Genomic DNA, 10,979 nt, shown 5'->3' with positions numbered 1-10,979 from the left:
TTTGTTGTTGATCAAAATCCATACTTCAAAAGGTTTTTTTTCCAAGTTATCATGATTTTTTTAACAAAAAAAATTTGTTTGTGTTACTATCGTTGTTTACTTTTTTTATCATCTAATTAAAATAAAACTAATTTATTAAAACTGATCGGGGCTATCACCTGATTCGTTTGTCTTTCTTATTTCTTTTAAAGTGTTTATGACACCTAGATTCTCGTATCCTTTTTTTATTATTCTAATTGTTGTTTCTTTTTAATTGATTCCTCTTGTTTTTCCTTTTCTTTTTAAAATAGTTTTTTAATTTGTGTTTCAATTATTATCACTCCTCTATGATTTTTTTTTATTTTTTTATTTAGCCTTTTTAAATAGAGGCTTTTGTCAAATTATTTTGTATATGTTTAATTTTTGAAGATATTATTCTGATTTATCTATAATTTTTTAATGTTTTATATAAATAAACTTTGTTTTTAGAAATAAAAAATATTTATTTTTAGATAATATTTCTAATATGTGTAACCTTGCAAACTACTTTTTCTTTTTATTTTATTTAATCAATTTCATGTGTGTTTATTTCTATTATTTTTTGATTAAATAAAAAATTAATTTCAATAAACAATAATAGAAATTGCTTCTTTTTTTCAATTTTGTTTTTAGTTATCGTAAATGACTTCTTTTTTTTCTTATTTATTTACACAGATTGTTCTAGATGTTTTTAGTTAGATGAGTGTATAAATTTTTTGATTTACACTAAAAATATTTTTATGAAAAAAATATAATAGAAAAGCCTGCATGTTTAATTTTTTATTAGAAAAAATTATTCGACGGATAACCAAGCACAGGAGGTCAAATAGCTAGTCTTATACAAGAGGATGAACGGCTTTGATATAGTTGAGAGTGGAGACTAGTTAGGATGTATTTGGTAATGTGTTTGAAAATATTTTTTAAAATATATTTAGATTGGAGAAAAAACATATGATATATTTTTAATATTTTTGGATAGTTTTGATATGATAATGTGAAAAATATATAAAGAAATCTAAAAAACAAACATTAAATAAGTCCAAATGCACTTTTACAAAACACCTCCAACTTATGAACAAACACACTTAATAATCTCATGCTAAAGACTAAAGATTGCTACAGGACTAAATTTTATCATGATGTTCAACACAAAATCTCCAACAATTGGGCATAAGCAGAAGCATTTTCAAACTGAAAAACAAAAACCATTAACCAGTTACTTGAGTTTTGAAGTCCTGGCATCCTTCAACTGCTGGCAGACATGGCCTAGTCGATTGGACTTGTTCATATCCAAAACATGCTGGGTCAAGCAGAGAACTTTACCTGCCTAAGTGTTACTAAAACCAAGCCCACTTGTAACCCAGCATTGCCAGCTACAGATGAGATATATAAAAAAGAAAGCTAAATGCCATGAAACAGGTAGGTAGTCAAATCAAGATTTTTTCTTGATTGGTTTCCCATGACAAATTTTTTAATGGGGTGGACCAGAGAAACTAGTGAGTTTGTCCTAGCTATGCTTCTCACCAAGAGCATCATATACAAAATCCAGAATCAGTATTTGCCCAGGAAAGATCACTTGGCCCCCCAACATTTTGGACACTCCATGATGTGTAATGAGTGATGTGAATGTGAATCAAAACCTCACTACCTTAGCCATCTCAAACCTGCTACAAAACTCAACTTGTTTAGTCATTTTTGCCTGCCGACACTTTCTTTTGACCTTCTCTTGTTAAAATATGAGATCAAGCCGTACATGTGCATGCATGTGCACATGCAAGCACATTCAGAGGAGCAAATAGCAGAAGAACAAAAAGAATGTGGAGAGAGGGATTACTTGTTACCTTGGATAAAACAGAACATGTGAAAATGTACATATAGTAGTTCTTTTACATGTTACACATTATAAGGATAAAATCTGGAAACCAGACAGCATTAAGCAAGCTTATGCTTTGACTTCACTCAAACTTTTTGGACTTTACAAGAGGAAATATGGCTTGAACCTTGAATGCTGCTAAATCACACACCCAAACATGAATATAAGTCAACTGTAAAAAAATTGAAACCTAATATCCTACCCATGACAACCAGCAACAATTCAATGCCCGAGGAAAACTAACGATGATCCGATATCCTATGTGAAAAAAATAACAATAATAAGAGGAAGTATGACCACAGTATGGAGAGGGATTTCTGAATAGAGAAAATTCTAGAGCTTTCAAATCACAGGTTGAAAATGACTTCGTTTTATTGAATTGAAGGCTATTCTTCACCACCATTTGCAAAGGAAAGAAAGGACCGAACTTCCTTTTAAGTGCAAGTCGATCCAGATAGGGTGGATATTTGCAGGTTACCTGAACTTGATTGGAAGTGTATTGTACTCTATCTTGCTTTAGTTTACGCTTAGCTTATTTGCTCTCCAATCAGATCAAGACCAACGACAAGGAAAGTCACACCTTGGAAGAGAAGGAAGTAAAAGTGGACTCCCTGGGCCGATAACAAGCTCCTGACAGAAGCTGTGAGTAGGAGGAATGCTAGAGCGAGCTCCTTCCTGTATATCTTATTCACTTTCTTAACAGGTGTAGGATTTGCTTCTTTTTGTTCCTTTAATTGGTTTAACAGTTCAAGCTCGGTCTCAGAAGCTCCTCTGCATATCTGGGCTTGGTTCATTGTCTTTGAGTCCCTCTCAGCAGCAGCCAGTAAGTCAGATTCTGATGACCTACCAGCCTTCTTGGTGACAACCCACTCGTATGAGCTACCCAACTGGAATAAACCAGATACCATGGCGTTGAATTTGGTAACTGACATGGTGTTTTCAAAGAGAAGGTAAGGAACAATAAAAGGGATGGATTTTGGGGTAGGAAGAATGTTGAGGAATGACATCAAGACAGGCACATAGCAAATAACCCACATAGGAAGCTCAGCCTCAGGGACAAACATTGTTAAAGGAAGAATTATGCAGAACAGTGTGAAGGAATAGAAAGGAAGGATAAGTTTTCTCAATAGAAAGAATAGGAATATTAAGTTTGCTTTCTTCCAAAATGCCATCTGCAAGATCGAAAACATGGAAAGCCCTTAGAAAAGTAAATCAGTGGAAGTTAAATTACAGGAAGCACAAACGGGTATCAAAGGCACCTTAGAGGTTATAATTGCTGGCAGACACAAGCGGAAAAGTTGCATTGGACCGGAATGCCAACGATGTTGCTGCTTCCTGTAAGCTTCATAGGACTCGGGAACTTCACAGAGGACCTAAATGGTTACACATGAAATTCATGTTGTCAGGGCTTGTTCCAAATTTGTGAGAAAGGAAAGTATGCACCTGTTTTCTTGTTGTCTGCTAAAATTCTAGAATGCTTCAAATGAAATGGAATGATCCTGAAAACAACTCTCTATTTGTTCATCTTGATCCTACCAAACTACATATACTGATGCAATGGAAGTGATGGATTTAGACTGATGAGAGCAAAAGAGTACCTTCACATCATTAAGGAAGATGAATTTCCAACCATTCAGATGTGCACGGACAGCTATGTCCATGTCCTCTACAGTTGTCCTTTCAAGCCATCCACCAGACTCTTCAAGGGCTTTGATTCTCCAAACACCAGCAGTTCCATTGAAACCAAAGAAATTTAGGAATGTTCCATTAACTTGCTGTTCCACCTCAAAGTGAAAACACAAATTAATGTTTTGGAGACGAGTCAACAAATTCTCATCCTTGTTCACAAATGCCCATCTTGCCTGAACCAACCCCAGTTCAGGATTTCCCTGCAACATAAGGTATGAGAGGCATGGATTAAACCCCAAAAACATTTTTGACAGAAAATTATTGAACTGAGATTCTTTTGTTTTTATCTACCTTGAAATGCGGCACTGTCAGCTTAAGGAAGTCTGGATTAGGCTGGAAATCAGCATCAAAAATTGTAACAAACTCATAATCCTTTACATAATCGCAGCCCATTGCAGACTTGAGATTTCCAGCCTTGTAACCAGTTCTAATCAAACGATGCCTATAGATTATGTTGACACCCTTTTGGTTCCACTTAGCAACCTCTGCCTTGATTAACCATTGGATGCTCTCATCATTAGAATCATCAAGAACTTGAATCAGTATTCGATCCTTTGGCCAATCCATTTGGCAAACTGCAGAGATAGACTGCTCATACACCTGCATACAAAGAAAATATCAACATGAAGGATTCTGTACAAAACTTGACAATGCAATCCAAAAATCATGACATAATTTTTTTTCTGAATAAGTGCTAAATACAATCCAAAAATTATTATTTAATGGCACCTAACTTAATCATATAATTCATTAATCTCTCAAAATTTCGCGATCTGTCATTTCAACTGCTTGAATTAAACAACTGTCCTCTAAATCTTTGTCACAGATTTAGCCACAAGTGAGTAGCAACACACATCAATGTAAGGCAAGCACAAGAATGTAAAAAAAAAGAAAAAAAAAAGGAGATAAAGTTCAGTGCATTACCTCTCTTTCATTACACATTGGGATTTGAACAAGAACCATGGGATACTCGTAGCCTGATGCCTCAACATCATCTGACTTGAATGGATCCACTTCAATCCTTGGCTTAATCTTCTTGTATTTAATCCAAAAGCAACCCAAACAAAGTATCAAACGATCTACAGATTGAATAAGGAACAAAACAACACAGAATTGAGAGAGAGCTTGAATTAAGGGCGCAATGTAATCAGCCCTGAATGTTAACCAAGCAACATAAACCACATGAAGCCAGCCTTGCAAATCCAAGGTCCTTGGGATATGCAAATTAGCACTCTCAAAATAACGCCAACCTTTCAGATAGGCAACCACTTCAAAAGCCAAAATTGCCAAAGAAGCAACCAAAAATACTCTAATGATTTTAAGTACCATTTTCCCTTTGCCTAACTTCTCAGTAGCCACAGCAACACCTTGTCTAAAGATCAACCTCTTCTTTATAGTCCCTAGCAAGGCCCAAAAGACAGTAGCTAACCAAGCAACACAACCAACAGCTCTATGAGCCTTGAGGAGCAAAACCCATGTGACTTGCTTTGCATTCTTGCCTCTACTCTTCTCAACTGGCCTAAATGCAGAATCTGGACCATTGATTTCCACGACAGAATAGTTAGGATTCTCCATTTTCACTACAACAGGTGTTCCCTCCTTGCTATCTTTTCCCCACCAATCTGAAAAATCCAATCTTGGAGCCATTTTTCTTCTCTATCTTTAACACAACTTTACAAACAACATAAAAAAACAAAAAACCCAAGAAACCAAAATACTCAAAGCTCCAATCTTTTCAACAAAAAATCAAAACCCAGATCCCAAAACCAAGAAACAAGAGACCCCCATTTTAGAACCAACCATATTAAACCTAGAAATCTAGATCCCTCCCCTCCCTCAATCAAAGAACACAACTTTAAGGCTACCCACTCATGCTAAAGTACAATGTGGCGAGAAAAAGCAAAAGAAGAGAAGTGAAAGAGATGTTCTTTGTACTCTTTTCACTCAAAGACACTACCAAGAGATCCAACATGGCAAAGAAATACTATGAGGTAAGGTATCTGTTGTTGCAGCTGTAAGAACCCTTACACCATGTGAATTTGTCTAATATTCCAAAACACAGCCTATAATAAACCTTACTCTTTACCTGCCCAAATATTTTTACTCCCATATGTATTAGTGTTTCAAAACTGTATGTGAAACATGGATTAAAGACATGGCAACATGGACTAAGAAGTAAACATCAGTTGACTTGGAAGTAAACAGTTCTGAATGTGAACATCTAGGTAATGGTCTCATGTTCTTGTGACGTTGTGTTGACTAAATTATGAGGTAACCACATGGAAATTCGTTCACTAATCTCAGACATTTGTTTCAATAGGAAGTTTCTTTTTATTTTAATTTAATTGTTATACTGGATGGAGACATGTTATTTAAATTTAATTGCTACTTGTTTGAATAGTTGGATCACTTGGTATTAAATTAGTAATTAAATAAAATAAAATGAGGTTATGTTACGATTATCCAATGGTTAAAAAGGTTTAATTTTTTCTTTAAATTTTCAAGTTTTAATTTTAAAACCAACTTTTAAAAGAGTTTTTTTTTTAAAAAATAAATTCCATTTGATATAAAAATTAATGTAAAAATATTTAATGCATTAAAAATTCACATGCATCATATGAGTGGGTTTAAAAAAAAAACTTTCGATTGACAGATTATCAAAACTTTCGATTTTTTTACCAAAGCTCATTAAACTAAGTTGAGTTGATCATAGTTACCCAAGAATGATAGTAAGAACATGTCGGTTATGTGAGAAATGGGAGAGAAGAATATTCTTCTTCTGTTCTAACATTTTGTTCGGTCCCCGAACTATTTTGTTTTTTAAAAATACAAGTAATTAAAGTGAATAAAATCAAAAGAGAAGACACAAGTGGATTGGAACACCAGTAAGATATCAATATTACCCTTCACGACAACCTAAAAGCTAACTCTTAAGGGGCAGGAATGTCTTTTCAGCACCACTCCAGTTTCCAGCTCCAAGAAACGAGGTCATCCACCCCTTCTGCCCATATTTATTTCTGGAGAATTCTTCTCGTTTTAGGGAATTTTAAATTACAGAGATTAGATGAAATAATAGTGTATTAAAACATGATTATGCTAATTAAAGTGGGTTATTTTTATTTATTTATTTGGGTCTTGGTTGAGATTAAATAATGCAATAAGTGCAAGAATTAATGGAGAATTAACAATAGAAACACAAACATAATAAAATGAAAAGCAAGGCAGCCAATGTGAGGAATCTTGGGAGATTAATTTTTTATTTATCTCTTGGAGAGCCATGATTGGCATTTATTTTTATTAATTAATAATCATTAATTGCATGGGTCCTTTTTACTATCAGTTTCTTTATTGGCAAATGTTATGATGAAGTGCCTTTTAGGTGTGGCAGATGACATCTTTGAAGACTGCTGATCATGATACCTTACAAGGAGTATACTTACTTATTGTTCAAAAAATAAATATACTATAAACTTATTATATGCATGGATAATTTGATTTGGAAAATGCTTAGTTAATTTAGTTGCGTAGCTAAAGTAAAGTTATTAAACTTAGCTCCACATGTTATTTGATTCAAAGTTTGGGTAACAAATTGAACATGTTGTTCAAGATTAATTAAAAAAATATTATTTTAATATATTTTAAAAAAATTCAAAAGAAAATCATTTTAATTTTTTTGAAAAATATAAACTAGATTTTAACTAGATAAATCAGGTTAATTTATATTTAGTTTTTTTTATATAAAAAATTCAATTTAGCCAAGTCTTTGATCAACTTATTAAGCCAGATTTAATAATAATTACTTAAATGATAATAAAAAAAGTATGTGTTTTTTTTTGTGAGGAGAAAATTAACTTAGATTTAGAATTGATCTAATTAATTAATCAAATTTGTAGGTCAAGTAGATTTTATAAGATTTTCATACCGGTCTACAAAATTAATAAATCACAGTACTTGATGCTAAACTTGCCAAATGGACAAATGATTAGGGGTAAAACAAATACATATCAACCTTGCTTATAGAGAAGGTTGTGGAATTATTCTATTTTTGACGCTTCTTCCTGATTTTTTTTATAATTTTTAAAAAAACTTAAAACAATATCATTTAATTTTTTTAAAATTAACTCAGGTTTAATTTATAGATAAACCAAATTATTTATTTAATTACATCACCTTCTACCTGATTTTTTTTAAAATCCAACTTGAACTAGGTGGCAAGCTGAAGTCGTATTCAATAACAATAACCTAAATAGTAAAATGAAAAAGATATATATTATTTTTATCATGAAAAATCTGAAGGGTTCAATTTATAAGATCTTCATGCTGGTCTAAAAAATTAATAATAAATCACAGTATTTAATTTATGCTAAACTTGGCAAGTGGACAAATGTTCAGGGGTAAAACAACTATAATACATCAACTTTGCTTATAGAGAAGGTTATGGACTTATGCTAATTTCGACACTTCTTCCTCTCCTTTTCACAGTTTTTTTTTTTTTTTTTGAAGAACTGTGGCCTTTAGGAGATTCACTGATATATACTGCCCTTTCTTGCTTGTGGCTTCTATGCCAATAAAAGAACAAAATGCCATTTGTTCCAGTACTCTTTTAATATATATATATTTTTTTTTTTGCCTTTAGTGCATCTATGATCCAAAATGCCATCATCATTTTGCCCTACTTTCGTGGCACATTGATGAGCAATTGGACATTAGCTTATATGTGTACTTTATATATATAGTCTTCTTTATTGAAATTTGATAAAGTATATATAATGAGAATTAATTATGTCTTCTTTTTTCTTAATGGTAAAGGTATTTTAAACTAGCTTTTTAAAATTATTTATTGAGCACAGTACTGAGCTGGAGAAGTAAAGCTGGAGGAGGGTCCTCTCTCTTTCTAAAACGCACAAACACACACTCACTACTGTAACCTCTTCTATATATATATAGTGTATAAAAACTATAAATATTGACTAATGTAATAAATTATATTTAATTATTATGTTTATTTGTTTATTTTACTCTTAAGGGTTAGCTTACTGGTCAAGGTTATATTTTTTTTATTTTTCAGGTTTACACTTTTAAGACTATCTGAGAGAACATTGATCTTAATTAAATTGATGTTCTTATGGTTAATTTTTATTTTTATTTTAGACCGAACGCTATCTGATTGGCACCAGGGCATGTTCCTATGCATTAGTTTTCATGCAAAATTCTTTGTTTTTCTATTGCCAGGTTGCCATGCACCCACTGCATGCCCAAGGAAATTAATGAAGCAAAGACTGGCTCTGTCGATCGAGCAGCGTTACATTAGGATCACAGAATAAAGAGACCACTGGATGAGCATGGATCATATTATTATTAATACATATTGTTTTTTTATTATTATTATTATTTTCATGGGAGATACCAATATTATTACAGTTAATATTTTATATATACATATATATTATTATCATTGTCAGAGTTCGGATATCTGAAAGTGCTATGTTTGAAACTCTCTCCATCGATCGATCTTCAACTCCTTCAAAATTACGCGCGCACAAACACGTATTGGTTGTATAATTGAATGTTATTTTGAACTAGTTTCAGTGAAAAAAAAATTAAATTTATTTTTATAATCAAGCAAAAAATAACCATTTATATTGAGATTTGAAGATTCATGAAATTTTTTATACCTTGATTAAAAGTTGGAATTTAGATAACATTTTATTATTGTAAGAGAACATGTCCCTTTAAAATTTCTATTTTAAAAAGAAAAGATTTACTTTAAAACAATTATATAATTAAATAAATTTATTTTATATTTCTATCTCTTGAGATACTTTTATATATCTATAGTATCTAAAGAGTTTAAAGATGCAAATGATTATTGAACTATAACAACTCATTTCAAGGCTAAAAGTAGCATTTATGTGGACTAAAGTGGGCAAGTTTTCTGAACTATATGCAAACAATTAAAATGTTGCCTCCTTCACCCTAATTATATACATATACGGAGAACCCTACTTCTTTTTCTTTTTTTTCCAATTGTGTAATTAATAACATGTGATTGATTATTGGATTTCTGCAATCCAAGATCTCAAATCTTAATCATGGAAAGCAAATCTAAGGACAAGGGTGGCCATCATGAAGGAACCATCACAACACATAAACACGTGAATGCATGGCGACTTGATACAATTATATGCAACCACAAAGATGTGACAACTACAAGGTTGAAGATCTGGAGCCATTGCTATTAATTGCGATCTCATTCCAATACTAGAGTAAACTAAAATTAAAAAAAAAAAAAAATCCCTCTTGTCTTTGACTTTGGGATCTTGTAAATGAAAAATCCATTGATTTTTAATTTCAAGGCTATCTGGAATCAATTTTCACACATTTTTTTATATCATTACGGATTTTTAGCTAGGCATATAGGGGGTTGTATAGCTAGTATCATCATTAGATATTTAAGTTGGTTAATGATAAAGTTAAAAAAATATATTCAAATTAGATCATGTCTTTTTAGGATCAGCGTGATGGGCTTTTGGAATTTGTTTTTATTAAATTGTACTGTTGATGAACTCATGTAATTAAAACAAGTTTTTTATTGAAATAAAAGGATTTTTCTTCTGATATTTACAAGTTAATAAATCATAAGAGAAAAATAGTGTATAATAAAGAGAGCGAGAATGAATAGTGTAGAGGGTATATATTATTATTGTTGTGTGTTGTGATTTGTTGTATTGTATTACCTGATGGCTTTCATACAAGATATATAACCTCATGAAATATACATAGATGATAACTATTAACAAGACAAGTAGAAGTGTGATAGCCATTGAGAAGATAGGCTATTACATATATAATGTGCTGGGGATATATTGCTTTTTAACCCTATTTTTTATGTTACAAATCAGAAAAGTAATACTTTTTTTTTTTTTCTATTGTCATGGTGGCTTTTTTCCATTTTGACAACGAATCTAACCCTTTCAAGACTTTCTTTAGACAGATCGAATCATTGTCTTTCGAAAGAAACGTCTTGATCTCATCAACAGTATCATCCTAAATTTACAACATAAACAACTCTTTGTTTAGATTTTTGGGTGACCAAAAACAGTATTACATTTATGATAAAGTTAAAGGCAGAGTACTATCCATGGAAAGACCACAGGATTTCTGTGAATTGATTACACTTGTAAAAAGACAACCTCCATTGTGTGGATGGAGGACAAAGTAAAGGAGAAAGTGGCATTGGGGTCTATATCTGGTTACAACGATTTGGTTTATGAAACCCAAGTGCTTCGAGTAGTTGATGATTCACATTTTGCTACTACTAATAAGGATGGTAATAGATCGGGTCAATGCCGGGTTTTTTATCAACCCCTGTTCTCCATTCGAAATACATCTCTTGTCC

The 10,979-nt window shown here is 32.1% G+C and overlaps 1 protein-coding gene across 1 annotated transcript; it reads right to left on the bottom strand.

Annotated features, from left to right (window-relative positions):
- Positions 1 to 1,836: 1,836 nt before the first annotated feature.
- Positions 1,837 to 5,775, bottom strand: LOC7489177 (probable xyloglucan glycosyltransferase 5). The gene is made up of 5 exons (XM_002308694.4): positions 4,505 to 5,775; positions 3,872 to 4,180; positions 3,490 to 3,780; positions 3,151 to 3,264; positions 1,837 to 3,063 (listed from the first exon to the last, which is right to left on the bottom strand). The coding sequence occupies exons 1-5, from the start codon at positions 5,225 to 5,227 to the stop codon at positions 2,419 to 2,421; spliced, it is 2,082 nt and encodes a 693-aa protein (XP_002308730.1). The 5' UTR covers positions 5,228 to 5,775; the 3' UTR covers positions 1,837 to 2,418.
- Between the last annotated feature and the right edge of the window lie 5,204 nt (positions 5,776 to 10,979).

The sequence above is a fragment of the Populus trichocarpa genome, chromosome 6 (assembly GCF_000002775.5).
Source record: "Populus trichocarpa isolate Nisqually-1 chromosome 6, P.trichocarpa_v4.1, whole genome shotgun sequence".
In the NCBI taxonomy this organism is placed as follows: Eukaryota; Viridiplantae; Streptophyta; class Magnoliopsida; order Malpighiales; family Salicaceae; genus Populus; species Populus trichocarpa.
Note: the sequence above shows the minus strand (reverse complement) of the source record. Positions and strands in the feature narration are given on the sequence as shown.

Coding starts and splice junctions, on each gene's coding strand:
- LOC7489177 (XM_002308694.4), bottom strand. CDS start 5,227: ATGGCTCCAAGATTGGATTTTTCAGATTGGTGGGGAAAAGATAGCAAG. Junction 4,181..4,504: donor CAATGTGTAATGAAAGAGAG/GTAATGCACTGA, acceptor CTTTGTATGCAG/GTGTATGAGCAGTCTATCTC. Junction 3,064..3,150: donor CAGCAATTATAACCTCTAAG/GTGCCTTTGATA, acceptor TCGATCTTGCAG/ATGGCATTTTGGAAGAAAGC.